General features: G+C 40.6%; 1 protein-coding gene across 1 annotated transcript in view; it reads left to right on the top strand.

The window, feature by feature from the left end:
* The first annotated feature begins 234 nt into the window (after positions 1-234).
* Positions 235-19,079, top strand: part of LOC121047439 (dendritic arbor reduction protein 1-like) — a 48,129-nt gene continuing 29,284 nt past the window's right edge. Inside the window, exon 1 of the mRNA XM_042294726.1 lies at positions 235-308. Within this exon, the coding sequence (XP_042150660.1) occupies positions 266-308 (43 nt within the window). The 5' untranslated portion in view covers positions 235-265. The remainder of the gene's footprint in view (positions 309-19,079) is intronic.

Below are 19,079 nucleotides of genomic sequence, written 5' to 3'. Positions count from 1 at the left end.
GCGCTAGCAGACGGAGAGACTCGCGTCGTCTGCTCGCGCGCTAAGCGACTTGGTTTGGCGACTTTTCTGCTCTTAGAAAACGTCGAATTATTTTCGGCGTTGTGTCTTCAAGTTTATCGGAGATGTGCTCCTAGACCAAGTGTGTGCCTGAACCACGACTCTCTTGAGTCATTCATGCGGTGTCTTCTGCGGCTGCGCCGGCGTGGTGTTGTTCGGACGTTGTTGTGTTCTGGTGCTTGTTACGCTACCTGAGGAGTGATACATCATGAGGTCCAACCACAACAGGTGCCGGCCACCGGACTTCTATGGTGAGTACCGGTCAACTTAACTCTCCAAACCTGGTACGTTTTTTATAACGCTAAATGATGGAAACAACATCCTCTCCCTGGCTTATTTAAACGCCACTTTTATCACACCAATTGCCTGTTAAACCTAAATTTTATACATTTGTGTAAAAGGACGGTTTTGGTAAGTTCCTGCGGGATCACATTATTGTCCAAGTCATGACCAATGCAGAGGATTGATGTTTTAAAAACAAGCTATTTTGAAAGGAACTGCAGTAATCAGAAAGTGGATTTGTGTCTTAGTAGATTTCTGCACAAAAAAGAAATTCACAATAAAGACGCCAGTGACATTGTTAAACTTCAATTGAAGTGATAATTGCCAAAACGTTAAAATCTAGATTTCAAAATAAAGCAGACTTTCAAGTAAGAAATTGTCTAGTAAAATCGAAAATAAAGCTTATTACAGGAGTTATTCCGTGGAAACTCGACTCAACGTCACCAAGTATGCGAAATACTACAATATGTAGGTTGACAGATGTGGCAGGCTCGGTTGGATGCCGTCATATATGTCGCGATATAACTTTGGCTTTGAACATTTCTTGTAGACGTTGTACGCGGTGACAAAAATATAGAATACTCATATCGCATAACCTAACCCCCCAAAAAGCTATAGGAGTATCTCCATTAAAATATGCAGAATAAGTAAAAAAAAAAAAAAGCAATGCACACAACATTCCTTTGAAAATGCCGACACTTATGCAGGTCACATCATTTACTGACGAAAAACAAACCCCGTTAAGCCTGATGGCACAAATTCGAAGAAAATGTGGGCATATATAGAATGAGGTTCGAACATTAAACAAAGACAGCTTGTGTGTTCGTAAACAATGGCACCCTCCGAACGACGGCTGATCCTTGACTCATTTAATGGCCTTCAATGACCGCTTTCGCAACAATGCAACCCTGCCGACATCACCCGAACTTGAACTTGGCTCGCTATGAAAGACTCCTTTGTGTCTGGCGTCTTGTGTCCACCTGCATCAAGAGCACCAGATCACGAAATGCGGAACTTACGACAGAAATGACACCACCTCGCGTACACTTCAAAAGATCCCCAGATTTTCACTCCTGCGAAAGATATTATCTTCGGGCGGCAACTAAGCTTCTGTAAAACATAGCAATCCATAATTGTTCTTTTTTATGGATGGACAAGCATTGTCGCAAGGATGGGTGCCATAAGTTTTAGTTCTACTTCTTTATCACGTGGAAACCAGTACGGACATTGATATCGATATGGGCAGTTTTATATATTGCACCACGGAGTAAACCTGTCTTAGAAGTGTACAAAAAGCCGCTAATACATGGTGGGACCCAGACTTCCGAGCTTGTTAATTAAACACGCAAATTAATATCTAGCTGCTATCTTGCAACATTTGGTAAGATTTTAGCATGTTTCTAATATTACCTATATTACCTATATCTGTCCTTGTAACTGGCTGGAAATCGACAGGCTTATATAGGTAACGCCTGATAATATTTAGTGACTAAATATGTTAAAAGTTAGAATTTTTTTTCTACGTTGAAATATATTATTTGGAGCTTTCCAAATATAGAAACCAGTTTTACTGAGGTAATCCTTTTCAGAATGCTCTAAATGTTGCGAAAGATTGCAATTGATTGCTTGAAATATGAGTACAAAAAAAAAACACAAAAAACATTGATTAACAATTATTTGTGTGTCATGTACATATTACCGAATATCATGCTTTTGTTTGCTTTCGAGAATCCGGTATTCAAGCTACGAACCGCTAAATCAGCTGAAATTCTTTTCGTAACATTGTAGCCAACCCCCTAGAAAAAAAATAATTTCGAACTTGATTTTAAATGTTTCCAATAACCGTCACTAAATTTTTGTATTACACACACACGGAATTTATGTCCATATTTTTAGACAGCTAGGATTAAACAAAAAAGAAACACATACACACACCGTAATCCGCAACAAAAAGTTGGTCACAAATATACGCTGCACGACACTTCGCGAGAAATACTACTTGGACAAACTAAATAATTGCGGAAACTTGGTTAAGTTTTATATGAATCCTTAAAGTCTAAAAACAGCGCAAAAAAAAACAACGAAAAAAAACTAAGGACCAAAAAGGAAATACGTACATTGACAGGATTGCATTGTGAATTACTTGGTGACAGGGTTATAGTCTTATTTCTTCCCTTCAATGTCTGCATTTTTAAATAAAATCAGATGAAAGTCTGGTCCCTGTTCGTGTACGTATTCTCTGGTCCATCGTCTTGTTGGCGCTAATTTTAGTTGAAAAACCGACTTAGGCGCCCTTTGACATTTCACTTCGCTAAGGTACTGACGGGTATCAACATATTTTATTTGACGTAGTACCTCCACCTGAGAACTTTCCACCACAATAGTAATTTTGATGACAGCCTTTCAATACTGAGAGAAAAACAGAAACAACCGACGATGGCTTGTTCACGCAAACAGCACTCACAGCGTGTACTACAGAAATTGGATGAACAAGGTGTTTCTTGTGTTATAATCAACAGACAAACTAAATATGAATTGGTAAACATTCTAAATGTTGCAGGCCCAAAACTTGTAAACCTCGGTCTTGTGCCTTCAGTACGTAGCAAGAGTTTTTTTCCCCGCTCACTTGTCCGCATCGGGAAAAATCGGGCCACCCAGATAACAATTCGAAGAGTCTTCCCATAAACGAGTCAAGATATGTCAGCCATGTGATAAAAACAGAAACTAAATGTTCGAGTCTTCTTTTCCCGGAGAGATAGCGTCGCTCCATTTAAGAAGCAGCATGCCACAAACCACAAAAAATATAAGAAACAAAAATTAAAAAGAAAGAAGGACACGCTTAAAAAAATCGTTTACGAGCGTGAAACGAAATCCACATTAAAATTCGTCACGTCGAATCGGAAAGTAGAGCATTCCCTCTTTCTTAACGCCATTTTTCCGGTACTCTTTTTTATATTTATGTAATTTTGTGCCCGTTCAGGAAGGATATAATTCCTGCTCAACTGAAAACAACAGGCGTTCAGACAGAGTGACGCAGCAATGTACTTCTCATGTGGGATGTCGCTAACTTTTCAAAGAGGTTCGAATATATTGAACTTTTAAGGTAATCGGCAGAATTTGGAGTGAAGATTCCATAATCTGCGCATCTGTGGAAATTGAAAACGAGCTGGGTGCACTGCTTAACATTAGCAAACTACATCAATAAAGGGTTGTATGTTCTGAAAAAAAATTTACTGCGCAGTAAATTTCAAATTAAAATGTTTGCCTACTAGTTGGGAAACCCTGTTTACGAAGTCGAACCTTGTCAATATCGCTGGGGTGAACCAAACTAGTCTGTATTTCACACTACGTACATTGTTTGTGATCACGTCTTGCTTTGAATAGGTTACTGCTAAAGTTAGCTGTCGCAATCGGGGCGTGTAAAATACTCTAGTTTTACTAAGCCAAACAGTATACGCGTAACCTAGGGCAAATCGAAATTTCTCCCAAAATCTTGCTTTGTCGTAATGCTTTGATAAGTTGTCAGTACAGTCACCTTATACAATCTGGATCTTCCTAACTTGCACGAAAATGCTATGATGTCGTCCTATGAACATCTTTTGATATTATAACTATAGATTCTTTGAAGTTACACAAAGTCCTTAATTGGGAATATTAGTGCTTTCTGCTATTAACAAACAATGTTCAGCTATTTATAATCACTAGATTGATTAAGCTGCATGTGCGAAGAACAAACCACATATCAAGAAGCGTGAATAGGCCCACACCCTGAAAATTTTAAACAAAATATTGTTTGCGTTTTATTTGAAACAATAAATCAAACAATTATTCTAATTACAATTCACTTAGTGGTGAATAATAACCAAATTGCCTATAAAAATTTCACGTTTGCGATTTTGCTAAGCACTGCTTGGACGTAATGACTGATGTTAATAGCATAAAACACATGCGTTCGTTTTTGGCTCCCAGACTAACAGTCAACATAAAACACCGGAAAAAAACGAGCGGCGTTAACTTTTTCAACGCCTCTCTAGACGAGCAATCGTAAATATTGTTATAAAAAAAAACCCTGAAAAGAATTTTTTTAACAGTCTGGTTGGAACACGCGTGTCAAAAAATTAATTTTACGCGAATTATTTTTTATTAGAGCAATATCGACGGCACGAGACGCGATTTATTCGGTAGTCACCTCCTTTCCACTTGTTTTCTCTCTCGGCATATCGGGCACGTGGAGGAGAGATGAATCGACTCACGTTGAGGAACAAAGACCGAATGACCATCTCGTTGAGCAAATGACCATTCCGTGACGTCATGGACTTTGCGCGCAGAATTTTAAATAAATCTCTTGCCGTCAATATTGCTCCCAAATTTTTTTTCGCATAGAAGTTTTTTCTGACACGCGTGTCCCAATCAGACTGTTAAAAAAAGTTTTTTTTCTTTTCAGGGGCCCTTTAAGGCTAATAAGGTGGTATAATAATAATAATAATAATAATAATAATAATAATAATAATAATAATAATTTTATTTGCCCATCACAAATGTAATGTTATATATATGGGCACATCAAAGCCAGCTAAAGGCTTGTGTGATGACACCCTAAAAGAATAAAAAAGAACAATAGGATCGGCAAAAACGCAAAAGTAGAAAAAAAAACACGACAAAGCAAAAGAAAATATTGTCAGGACAGAAAGCTATACATACATGTAATCAGAACTATTAGACCAATAGAAATGAAAGTATAATCAGCGACAAGCAAAAATGTCGCTAATCTTAGCAAAAAAAAAAGTAAAAACTAAACAATTCAGCAGAACTATACTGAAATGGAAACTCGACATTGAAAAAACATATCAAGGAAAAGAAAAGTAGAAGGAAAAGTCGTAACTGTCATCAGAGAGTGACAAAAGAAAAAAAAACAGTGAGTGAATAAGCTAATTAATACACATATAAAAAAACAAGAAAAAACAAACAGAAAGCAAGATGATACACAGTTACATAATGACACTACATGGCACGAGAAAAGCAAATAAATGTAAAAAAAAGACCAGAAGACATAGAAATGTCATCAGAATCATTGGGGAAGAAGGGTCCAGAGAAAAAAAAATAATAGCCCTGCAAATTCACTATGCACACACTGGTACTAGGCTTGCACTAAGTAATATCCAAGTCAACACCATTTCAGTTCCTTCTTCAATGCTTTCAGTGAGGATGTCCAGGATTGAGTCCGGTAGAGCGTTGAATAAACTCGGAACATAATAATCGCGCGTGCATTTCCCATAACGGGTCCAACAACGTGGCACCTTGAAACGAGGAGTGCATCGCAATGAGCGAGACGGAAGTGACGGTGTTTTGAAATTCTTATTCCAAAAGTTGCGTAATATAGCAGTTTGAATATACAGTGAATGGAGGTTTGGCAATTGGAGAGCTTTGAAAATATCCCTAGTTGTTGACAGAGGTGTATTATATGCAACGCTACTGAGTATTCCTCTCAGTAAGGTATCAACTTTGGTTTGCAAGCGACCAGAACAATTTCCAAAAAACGGTTAGTAAAATAATAATAATTCTTTATTTTCTGTGCCCACAAACAACTTTTCAGTCTCCAGTGTGGTGCACTAAAATACTATAATACAAATACCACAAAAACTAAAATACTAAATGCAAATACCACAAAAACTCTCATTAAGCTATCTAGGCGAAAGACATCAATTCACGAACAAGCAAGGTAAATTCCCGAAGACACATGAAAATATCCAGGTGATATTCCTTATTGAAGGCCAATTGAATCCGTGACAAAGGGATACAGGGGATATGCAAGATGGATAAAACGTTAATACATGCCGGCTGGCTCTTGATGAAACATGGAAGTCAATGGATCGCAGTAAATTCATTGACCTGACGTGACCATGGAAAACTTTATGAATAAAATCAAAATCTCTGGACTGCCTCCTCACGGCAAGTTTATATAATGCAAAACGGTGAACTAGCGTTTCAATTTGATAAAAGACCTCTTTTGAATATAGCGGTCATACACAATTCTTATCACCCGCTTTTGTACATTTTCGGTTTCTGCTGCCTGACCAAGAGATAATGAGTTCCAGAGTACCAAGCCGAATTCGAACCGTGATCTAACTAGTGACTTAAACAAATGCAACCAACAAGAGGGTGATGAGAACCTTAATATTGTTAAAAGTAATAAGCTGACATGAGTTTTTCCCCCGGCGTACCGGCAATGTTCATCACAGAAGCTAAAAACGCTTACTCCCTTAATGGTGTAACTCACCTTGCCCCAGGGCTACAGGAACAACCTTAAAATAACGGTAGGCGCCCTAAAACACAATCCTTGCCATTTTAGCAGGCTTTTAAGGTAGGGCTGGGCGTCGATTAAAATTTCTAACCCAATTAATTGGCACCCTTTAATCAAATAATTAACCGACTAATAGGCCTTGTTCATTCCCATGTAAAAAGGTTAAAAAAAAGAAAATTACATTTTTGCTTTTCCTGAATATATGATAAACAGCCAAATGTACAATTTCACATTTTAATCATTAACTGTTCCCATCTACAGATTAGAATAGGTAAAATAGACCCACTCACAAATTATTACCTCAGCCGCAGAAGCAAAGAGGTTCCTTGATATTCTCAGTCAATAGCGATCCCCTTTGAGACTTTGTCCGTCCCTTCTCGTCCCAGTCTCGGGGTTTTTAGTCAAATGTTTAGCGAACCCCTTTGATTATTCACAATAGTCTCTGCAGCGTTAAAGCGATACTCGGATGTTGTTGAAGTGGCTGGGACACGAATACACCAACTTATGTTTACAAACAAACCGGAGCGCCCCTAGCGGACGCCACCGGCGCCGCGCAGGCGCTATGGAAAAAGCTCGCCGTTGCCCAAAAACAGGCCATTGAAATGCGATGTTGTCGGCGTCGGTGTGAGTCCCCCTGCCCGTTTTCGCGTTCGAGTTGCTGGTTCTTCGTCTTCCTGGCATTGTCTGATTACTTGAGCGGCCTCAGCGAAATTACCGAGGCTCGTTACACCGCAAAACTTCGCGTGAATAATAGGGAAATGTAGTAGACCGTTTTTCTCCTCCGCTGCGGTATCCGTAAAAAAAACAAAAACGCCGCAGCTGCGCATGCGCGCCGCCAGCCTTGTCTGCATAGTTCAAAATCTTGTGGCTGATTACGAGCGCTATCCGGGTGCTTAGCGGGCAGCGGAAACGGTCTACTACAATTCCCCAATATGACATGCGGCAATTCATTCCGCGTGTGCGCCGCAGAATGTACGCTAAAGCCTGATTTGCGTGATAAGATTTCGCTCGCAATTTTCATTCGCGATGTCGCTTGGGCTACCAAAGTGTGAACCGTAGCTGAGATGGTCGACGTCGATACTGAAAATCGCAAGCAGAATCGGACCAAGTGAATCAGGCATAACAAGTCGGTGATGGCCACTGGTAACAATGATCGACATCTCCTTGTATGTACTGTTTACATTGAGCCTGCTTACCAGCCTTCAAACTTAAGTCTTTTGGGGCCTGCACTTACTCCTTTTCATATCATACCGGGCCAACATTTGGTCTACGGGCCGATATCGTCTAAAAGAACAGACGACAGCATAAGCGTTTGAAAGAGCAGATGGCAGTTCGAACGATCAGGCGGCCGTTCGAACTTGAAGACGCACTGAACGTAGTCCGCAGATGGTCCCTACAACTTGACAGTTTTCCGGCGTTCATGCTGGAAAGAGGGGGGGGGGGGGGGGGGGTTGTAAAGATTTAACCGATTAATCGGCTAAAAATTAATCACGATTGAAGCATTATCGATTAATCGGTACGGTTAACCGATCAAGTGTCCAGCCCCACGTCTGGGCCATGTTTTACCAGTAACAAGTATACTCGCAACAGGCACCATATGCCATTCTTACATGCATAGGATAGGCTAAATGCTACAAAGTAAATCACGCATGAGAGAGGAATCGCGACGCCGTTGTCTGCTGCACCTCTTTGCTCGACAATTTAAAGAAACTCACTCGCAGGGGAGCGTCACCGCAATTAAGATGGTTACAACAGCAACCATCCTAATTGCGAAACAGTAAAGAGATGCATCTAACAAATATTGCAATTTCTCTCCGTCAGGTGGTGTCAGCTCGTTTTCAAATTTTAGCGCTTGCGGACCAGAGTCTAACTTCAGTCGAACTTTTGGCGAACTTCGCGTTGGAAGTTCAAGAAAATCGACCTTGGCCAAACTCGAACATCGGCAGGTTCGCGACATCCTTACATGCATGTAAGGATGTCAGGAATATTCATTTGCGTTGCACGGGTTATTCCGCGACCCACACACCAGTCTCCAAGAGCTTTAGAAACGCAGGTCGTAGTGGGTCGTCCGTAAAGTCCACATCGAATGATCTTATGGCTTTAACCGATAAAATGAAGCTAACAACGAACAGCGAGAAGAGAACCGTGAACACAGTAAATCACACCCCGAGCTGTCATTGTCTCAGAGGCGCACGCGATCGAAATAAAGTGTTTATTATATGGCTCTCAACGGCATTTGTTTTACAAAACGAAACACAAAACATTTCTTGAATGTCACATTTTTCAAGAAAGTTCAAGCCTGGATCAAACTAACGACGGAAGTGTAGGAAGTGTACATATTCGCTAGTGGGATAGGGGCTCAACCTCAAACCGCGCGCCGAGGTGAGGCCGAACTACTGTCCAGCCAGGCCGTTCGCTGCTTCTCATAAAATGTTGTCGAGCGTCTCTTTCGGAAGCATACACCGCTGAGCGCAGAAAGACACACAAAAATATTTCTAAAACATACAGGTATTGTCTTCGACCACGAAAGAGCACAAGCAATGACATAAAACACCTAAACCAGTAACATATCAAAAAAGGTAAAAAAAATCTAAAGTTTCAAAGACCAGAATACGCCAGAAGCCGTTAGGCCATTGCATCAACAATGGCTGCACTCGTGGCAGCTCTGACTTCCGCGACGTGCTGGAGCAGATGCTGCGATCGTTATAAAGTCAGCTCCAACCCTTACACATGCCCCCTTCTACAATATTTGGTGCTGCGATTCTGTGGAGATAATTCCTCCTGCGTTCCGAAACAGTAAGTGCGTCGCTGACGCTGGCCGTCAGCGAGGCAGCAGACACCACCATCTGGTCCTCGTGAACCGTAATGACGTGCCTTAGCGCACCCCAACAGGGTAGAAACGTTTCACGGCGCCAGCATCGTTCAAAATGGCAGCGCACAGGAGCCTTTCTTGCAAACGTGCATACAACTTCCGATGCCGTTACTATAAGAGGTAAATTTTCGCCTAGAATACGCGATGAATCGTTGGCAATTTTACGGATATCCGCTATGAAATTTGGATGTAAATAGTTTAGAATCCCTAAGGTGAGGCAAAAACGAATTCATTTATTACGCTAGAGTCGTCTAATCTGAAGAACAATTCTAGCCTTACCCGAAGGATAAGCAAGCTTTAGCTTTTGGGGGAAATTTATTTACAGCTTGCTTTTACGACAGGGTTCATGAAAAGCCTCGAACTCGCGACGTAACATGTAAAACCGGCAGGTTTGCAAATAGTAACGTAACGAGCGTTCTGAAGTACCTCCGAGCGGCTAACACTAGGGACAATGTTATTCACAAAGCATTAAAACTCTGTTGTGCAGCGGAAGCTATAACGAAATAATTTGTTTTTGTAAACGCGAAATGAACCGCACAAGACGTACTCAGTAGTGTTATAATTTTAGAGAGAACTATTATCGTATTTTTACAATTACCGAAGTAATTATAAAGTTTCTGTAAATTTTATTATTCTGTAAAGCAACACGTTCACGCTCTCCTAAAAACTGATATGGGAAGAGTTTAATTCTCGGCTGCAATATGTGTCTTGCAAACAGACAAAAAAGAAACGGTGTGTAAGACATCCAGTCCACCCCAGCTAAATTTCGAGCATTGAATCAAAACAATTAAACAAAACCCACATTTCTGCAAATAAAAAAATAAATAAAAAGCAGTGCAGTGGTGGGGAACTTTAAGCAGCCAGCGCGTTTTAGAACGTTTGGCAACCTTTCGATTGACTTGCTTATAAATATATTCACCGTTTCATTGATTAATCGCCTGCTCCGTCCCTCAGGCTATACCTTCTCGCAGAGCAAATAGATGTGCCCTAGAAAAGTCCACGCAGGCGCAGTAGTGGCCTCTCGTCCGCCATCGGTGAACTTCATCGTCTGCAAAACGGGTCGCTCAAGGCCGACAGTTAAATAGCTTCCTCCAATAAGGCGACTAAATGCTGTTCATATCGTAAGTTGAAATACTGTAAAACCTTCACTTACGCGGCCTCTAGTTTTCGCGAATCAGTCACAGAGGGCATAAACTTGGGCACTAAATTTCGCGAATTCCATGCGCCTGCAATGAAACTCTTTGACCGAAATTTTACCGTTCCCTTATGTTTCGCGAATTTTTTTATTCGCGATTTGCGCGAAAATTAAGGGCTCGCGAATAGGGTTTTACAGTAGTTACCAACTGTCTAGCTTTATACATTACCAGGTACAGTACCTAGTAATAAACATATTAGAGACCCCCCCTCCCCTCTCTGCACTACGCGTTGTTATCAGTCTCGAGGTAGCACAGCACGTTTCGAAAGCCTCACGCTCCGGCGTTTTCGTTCATACTGTTCACGAGCGTACACCGTAGTGTACTTGAATACGGGGTAGGGTTGGGAATACGTGTAGACAGCAATAGCGGCACTGCAATCGTCACAACGCTAGAAAGTCACTGCAACCCGCCAATTTGGGCGAATATTGCATCAGGCGTTCGCAATCACTCGGGACGTGCCTGTTGAGCCGCAGCCTACTAGCAATGCACCGGTGTCGAGAGCTATCGCGATCAAGGCGCCTCAAACGAGCCGCTCAGGTCCCAACACTACACGGTATTCTAGACTACGTGACACACCGCATCACGCACTGCAGACACGGGCGCGCCACTGATGCTTTGATCTTTCTGAGCTCTACCGCGATACAGGTTAGTATCGAACACCGGATTTTACCATTAAGGTCGTCATCAGCATGAACGAATTCCGCTACAATGCTTGCTTTAGCTAAAACCTTCAAGCTAAAAAAAACAAAAAAAGGGAAAAATCACTTATCGGTGTGTTTGTGTTTTGTAATTGGTCAATTAAAGTGCATTTATCTGGACATTTCCAAAGTGACTACAATTGCTGGCTTCTAACGACATTTCTAAAAACTTGGTCCGGAAAGAAAGATTGAAAGTATCGACGGAATTTCTTTGCTGATAATTACAAACCTTTGGTGTCTTGTCTGGTGTATGATGAAGGCAACTGAGCATACTCATTGTATTATAAAAATAGACATATATGCAACATATAATTGAAAAACATTTCTAAAATTGTTATGGGATAAAAAGCTTAAAATTGACGACGGAACTTATTTGCTGACCAACACAAGAATTTTATTTTTTTATTTTTATTCTATAGTGCTAACTGGGCGCATTAGTGCCAGCTTTATTAAAAATACACGTATATGCAGCATATTAATGACAGGTACCAATAAATTAGCATTGAAAACTTGCCAGATGAACTCATAAAATACTTCTTTCTTGTTTTTGGCATTCTCGAAGTACACATCTCGACACCGTTATCATGAACCAACGATGGTTGGTTTTTGCTGCATGTCTCTTAGAATCAAAGGACAGTTTGAAGCATTAACCTAAGCGGTGAAATCTTACGCCCGCCAATACCCCTTCGATGTAAAATGCGAAACTACCGATGTCGTGTTCGCGCTCACAATTGTGCGCAGTGTAAATCTTGCCTACTGTACTCTTCTTCATTTTCCTTACAGTAGCAAATATTCCGGTTAGTTATCTTATCATACTTGGAATCATTTCCAGATGTACTCTACCCAACATTGCCCGGTAGCTTCGCGAAAAACAGCATCGCGAATAAACTGAGGCCAGATTCCCGAAACTTTCTTACGACAAAAAAAGTTCGTAAATTTATCTTACGACGAAGTTATGAACTTTTGAATATTCCCGAAGCAAAATGTTCGTAAGTTTTGCGTAAGTTACAGGTCTCGTCGTAACTTACGCAAAATTTACGAACATTTTTCTTCGGAAATACTCAAAATTTTGTAACTTTGTCGTAAGATAAATTTACAAACTTTTTGTCGCAAGAAAGTTTCGGGAATTCGACCTCTGAAACCCCGATAACGTGGTGACAGAAGCAGTTCCATGAAACTCGTACCAGGCGCACGTTACAGCAAGTTTCTGCGCAACGCTGCTGCCAATGGTTTCGATGCACGCGTCCGTTTCTTCCTCAGACGACATATGGTGGACACGAACCGAAAGCCTTACCGTCGCGATCGTGGAGGAACCATCGTCCTCAACAACGTCGTGTGCTCGTCCGCAAGCAGGGCGATATTCCCGGGACGCAACGGGAAAGCCCGTAACGGCCAATGAATCGCAGAACCTGTTTGATATTCGCGGCTGTAACTTCCGTGAGGGAAGTATGTATCGCTCCTTTTCTTTCTCCCATCGGCATTGCTATTATTAGAGGAATTACTGAGGATAATGCTGGCAATAAATATATATAAATTAGTTATAAGCCCCGGTGTGTCGTTATTGCTTCGGGTATGTCGTTACTTCGACGCTAACGTAACAAAAAAAGACAAGCCCAAATCGATCGTTAACTTTTTGACAATTTCTCGTTTTGATTTCATTTGTGAAGGACTGATCTTACTAATATTACTACTACTACCACTGCTAGTAACTACTATTGTAAATACTACTTCGACCCCTGCTGCAAGTGTTACTACTAATACCACTGCTACTAACTACCACTAATTACTTGCCACTGCTAGTGTTACTGCTACTGATACCAGCTGCTACCAGCAATGAATGACCACTGGCGGTGTCGACCACTGTTAATATCCACTTATGCCTACTGCCCGTGCTACAAACTACTAACAATGCTACTAGATATTTATTGCTATAAAAGTGCTACTAAACACTACCACTGGGTCTAAGTGCTTAAGGCTACTTTGCTACCAGTGCTGATAAAAAGTACTTCATACTAGCACTGATACTGACTGCTATTAGTATGGTACTTTTGCTTCTAGTGCTACTGTTGTTTATACTACTTAAAGCAATAGAAACTATTTTTAGTTTTCGTATAACAATACAATAAGTACGTCACTCTTCAGAGCCTTGGTTTGCTCCTTCGTTCAGAATTTCTTATGAGATAAGCTCACCGCACGCAAAAAAGTTATAATGCAAGAGAAGTTAACTAAATAAACAATGTTCGTTTAACATAAAATGTCAACAAGACCAACAAAACGAAAGAAACAATAAATCATTTAGTGTTTCTTATAATGTCGAGAAACATCCTAACAGTCTTCGTGCTGAAACACACACAAACACACGCAGGCATGCACGCACGCACACGTGAGCACACACGCGCACTAATCTCCATTGTGATTACTATAGCAAATCCCTGTAAGTCACTCGCCACCAGCATTAGCAATCTACGTTCCATCTCACTTACATCTAACATCTACAAGATCACGGAGCGCATGGTGCTTTCCCAAATAATTTGGTTCCCGGAGTCCCAGAACAAACTCCACCTCATACAAACATGTTTTCCGCCCAGCCTGTTTACCCAAGACAGTCTGGCCCTCATTAACCATGACCTCATCGCACCATCCCTCACTGCCAACCGCCATACCGTAGTAGCGACCGCGGATGTCAAGAAAGCTTTTCACACTATTCCACGCCCAACAATATCATTCAAGCAGCACAACGTATAAGGCTTAGCAGCAGGGTTTTGAAGTTTATCCGCTCCTTCATCTACAACAAGGCAACAGGTCAATAATGTGGAACACTATAACAGGAGCCAAAAAGATTGCAATACACGGCTTACCACTTAGTAATAATGACAATCTACTCAGTAAGGTAAAACAAAACAACTATAGCTTGCTGACTAAGCCAGGAAAACTCCCAGCTGTGCTTGTTCGACTTGTATCACGTATTACGCGGGATCAGTGGATGGAAAAAAGGGGTCATCTAAAAAGAGATGAAACAACTCTGCGCCTGCTTAACAACTTGACACCGGAAACTAAGAAACTTTTTTGGATGATGAGGACGAAAGCTCAAGAGAAAAACTATCAGTACGTTTGGCAGAATAACGGCAAGTTGTTTGTACGCAAAGAGCATGGGGAACGAGCAATCGAGATCCAATGCGTAGATGACTTAAAAAAAAAAATCTGAAAAAGTACTGATAGTATGCTCTTGATTACCCACATCTATCCACCATGCGGGAACTGCATGAAACTGGTTATTATGATACATTTTCCTTTAACTTACTTGTGCATGACTCTACTTTTGTTCAAAATGGCAATATGTCGGTTTCTCATGTAAACGCTAGAAGTATGAGAAGCAAATGGCTTGAAACTGAGACGTGTTTGGGTTCACTGGATCACAAGTTTGATATATTGTCATTTATAGAAACGTGGTTCCTGAGTGATCGTGATATAGTCCATTTTACAGGATACAAATCTGAAGGTGTGTATAGAACAAACCGCAGGTGAGGGGGAGTTTCTCTTCATCTTAAGGATAATCTTCAGTATATGATTCTCTCTGAATCTTCATACGTTAGTGATCATTATGAATCGATCGTCTGAAGTGTCTTGATACACTAATCGCTTCAATTTAACGCCCTCCGTCGGGTGAAATAATTTTTTTCAATATTTTTACGAGGTTCTTGATTACGCGTCATCTTTGAAATGGCCAGTCATTATAGTCGGTGATTTGAACATTGATATACTATCATCAAGCCCTACATGCCGAAATTTCCGCAATATCATTGAATCTTTTCGCTGCGCAAATGTGATTCATTCACCAACCCGAATAACTCTAGAAAGTGAAACTCTGATCGACGTATGTATTACCAGCTATGACTCGACTTATATTTTGTCCGGTATTTTGACTTTTGATCTAAGTGATCACCTTCCAATATTTAGCTTTCTTCAGCGAGCTAAAAAGGAAAAGAGACGCACTTCGGATACGCCCATATTCCAGCGGAGATTTTTTTATGGATACCCTAGCTGGGCTTTCCGTTCTCTAGTTGAAGGAATAAGTTGGGATGATGTTTATACTAAAGAAAAGCCGAATTTATCCTATGACATATTTCTACTTAAAATAAAGAATAGCTTGAGAGTCTCTTGTAAGAAGGCACAAAATATCTAGAAAACCTTGGATAAGCCGTGACCTTTGTAAATGAATTACAGAACGAAATAAATTATCTGACAAGTTTATTCGATCAAAAGACCGGACAATATTATCTGAATATGAACAAAAAAGAAATACATTAAACGCAGATCTAAAGAAAGCACGGTTAGAATACTATAAAACAAGTTCATTGCCGCATCGGACGACTCTAAGAAAATTTAGAAGGAAATTGGAAGGCTTAATGATAAATCGAACAGCAAGATCACCAATACTTTTAATTTTGAAAGTCATCAGTATAGCGATGCTTCATTAGCGGAAGAATTCAACGCTAATTTTTTGGCCTCCGGCGCTGCATTATAGAAACAGCGGATTCGATGCTTGACTTCGGCAGATGTGTTTCCTAGAGTATAAAGTTCTATATTTTTGATCACGTGCAGCGAAAGTGAAATATTTGTTTTCCTGAGATCCTTAGGGAATAATACTGCGGCAGGAGACGATGATATCAAAACTAAACTAATCAAAGCTGTCGCAGATTTATTGTTTCCCTTTACGTCATATATGCAGTAATGCTTTGGCTACAGAAACTTTTCCAGATGGCATGAAGGTCGCCAAAGTAGCTATTTTACACAAAGGAGGCATTCATGATAACATTAACAATTACAGGCTCATATTTGTCTTTCCACTGTTTTCAAAGGTACTTGAACATGTAATAAAAACTCGAATGAGTAAATTTTTTGATGAACAACGTGTATCTGTAAAAGAACAATACGAATTTCAGAGCGAAAAATGAACAGAAATGATGTTAGTAAATATTCAAGAACAGTTGTTAAATAATTTTGAAATGAAAGAAAAAAAAACATTTCTTGACTTTAAAAAGGCATTCAGTTCAATAAAACACGATATCCTGTTTCACAAACTTCCTTTTTATGGAATCCGAGGTGTGACGCTAGAACTGATCCGTAGCTATCTATCTAATAGAATGCAGTATACTTGTCTATATGAAACCATGTTTTAGCGGATGGCGGAAACAGATCAACCTAGTTTTTACTGGATTGACTTTTAAAAGATTGGAGGCGTACCAGTCCACCACTCTTATGGCATTGGTCTGCAAATTATTACATGCACTGTCGAAATTCACACGTCTCGAAATCAGCAGAGTGTCGTCGGCATATTGATAACATTTACAACTCGAAATTGCAGATATAAGGTCGTTGACATAAGTATTGAACGGCAGCGGCGATAACAAAGAACCTTGGGGAAACCCCCGCTCGTTGATAATAAACAAAACTTGTTTCACAGCCCACTAGAACTCGTCGCGATCGATTTAATAAAACTTTTGACAGAACTGCAAGAAAAGGCCCACGAAACCCGATCTTAAGCAATTTACGTAGTAAAATATCATGGTTGACGGTGTCTAAGGCTTTTGCGACGTCTAACTACAGCGCATAAGAAAACATATTGTCATCGAACACGGAGTTAAAAAAATCGGTGACATCATCTAGCAACAATTGAGTGCCATTTCCAGGCACGAAACCATACTGCGATGATGACATTATGGGGCGGCGGTCCAGAAATCTATTCGTCACCACAAAGGGGTGCTTTTCCAAATGTCTTAGTACAGGCAGAATAGATATGGGGCGTATAGTTTTCTATTGCTTTTGATTGACCCCCTTGGAAATCGGTCTAACAATAGCCACTTTCAACGCTTCGGGAATCGAACATGTTTGAATGAAACCGTTGAGAATATAAAGCAGCACATGTTTTAACGAATCAAAGTTCTTTTTTAAGAAACTAACTGTAATTCCGTCAGCACCTGGTGATCTGGTCCACTTAATACTGAACACGGCAGAACGCAAACCCTCATCATCAATCTCATAAAGAAAAGTGGACGCACAATTCCTACCCTTCAAGGTTAATTCATGCACGCTCCCACTGAATGTTGGCTTGGATGACGCAGCAAAAAAGGTGTTAAATGTTTCCACCGTCCCCTTAGTATCGACACCAAAGTTCTTAACTATGACGTCATCAAAAGAGCGCTGGCGGTGGCACCCTCGAAGACTGTTTGCAAGGGACCAGGTTCTCGGCAATATTAAAACGATTTTTCGAAAAAAATTTTTGGAAGTGGATCCCTTTAGCAGAGTGAACAAGGACATTAGTTTTGTTCCTGGTTGCATGAAAGACTCCGCGCAGTTGAGCATATGCAGGTGATCGCCTACAACGGGCCCATAACTTTTCTTTCTGCGCGACTGCAGACAAAATATCTCCGCTTAACCAAACGCAATCTGGTTTACGTTTTTTCACTACAATGTTGCGCCGTGCCTTTGACTTGAAAGAATCGTGGAAAACAACACATTCTTGGATACATCAGAATACGACACAGTTTTGAGAAACGAACTCCAATCATAAGACGACGCCAGGGAGTCCATAATTTGTCTACCGAAAATTTCTAAAGTTTGTCGACTGTTGTTGGCGCATCCCGATGTGCGCTACCAAACCAATTGGAATCCAACAAAAAAGTGGTCAGCCAGTTTTTGCAAAATTACTGCCGACCTCACCGTTGTGTCTAGAGTCCTAACCAGAATATGGTCGATACATGGATATACGAGCCTTCCAGCCATATATTCCTCCCTCTTTGGGGAACTAATAATACTTTCAATACCAGCACTAGCAAGTGCGTTAAGGCAGTCACAAACCTCAGATTTTCATCTTTCAGCAAATCTATGTTGATGTCCCCTACAATGAAAGTAACCCCTGATTGTAACTCGCGGCTAGGATCTCTGAGATCTCCTGAACAAATTGCCTGACGCTTTTGGACGGGGGCCTATAACAGACTAAGATAGAAAGGAAGTGACAGGAGTTTTTGATTTTTAATAAATGCGTTCTACGCAATTGAAAGCCACTTCCTGTCTTGAAACGAGCCATTCCCTTTTTACGTAAACTACGAGCCCCCTCCAGTGGAATACTATCGAAAGAACCAAAAAGAATTGTACCCAGGCAACTGAAAAAGATCCCTCAGTGCTTCAGAAACGTTTGATTCAGAAACGACAAACACGTCTATACGAGACGAAACTTTATTTACCAAAACTTTAAACTGTTCCCAGTACTTTCCCAGACTTCTAATATTAACGTGAGCAGAAAATGATTGAAAAGTTTTTACGGCTAACTGCTCAAACTCTTTGAAATATTTACACCTACTAAAGGACCCTGCCATAGTCTAGCGTATTTTTTCCAGATCTTGAACATTGGTCACACGGACAATGCCCATGCTTTCCGCCTTCTTTGCATACATTTTTCCCGATTTAACCCAGACGATCTTGTAACCCATTTCCTTTCCTCTTATTCTCGCCTTTCAGAGCAGTTCCATGCAGACTCTGGACAGGTGCTTGTTAAAATATACTTTTGAGAGTGCATCCGACTTTGGCAGATGCCGGAATAACTCTACGGCTCGTTTTGCAACAAACGGCAGTTAATAATATAGGAAAATTTGCTTCGAATGCGGTCAAATAAA

The sequence above is a fragment of the Ixodes scapularis genome, unplaced genomic scaffold, assembly GCF_016920785.2.
Source record: "Ixodes scapularis isolate PalLabHiFi unplaced genomic scaffold, ASM1692078v2 PGA_scaffold6__148_contigs__length_123643588, whole genome shotgun sequence".
In the NCBI taxonomy this organism is placed as follows: Eukaryota; Metazoa; Arthropoda; class Arachnida; order Ixodida; family Ixodidae; genus Ixodes; species Ixodes scapularis.
Note: the sequence above shows the minus strand (reverse complement) of the source record. Positions and strands in the feature narration are given on the sequence as shown.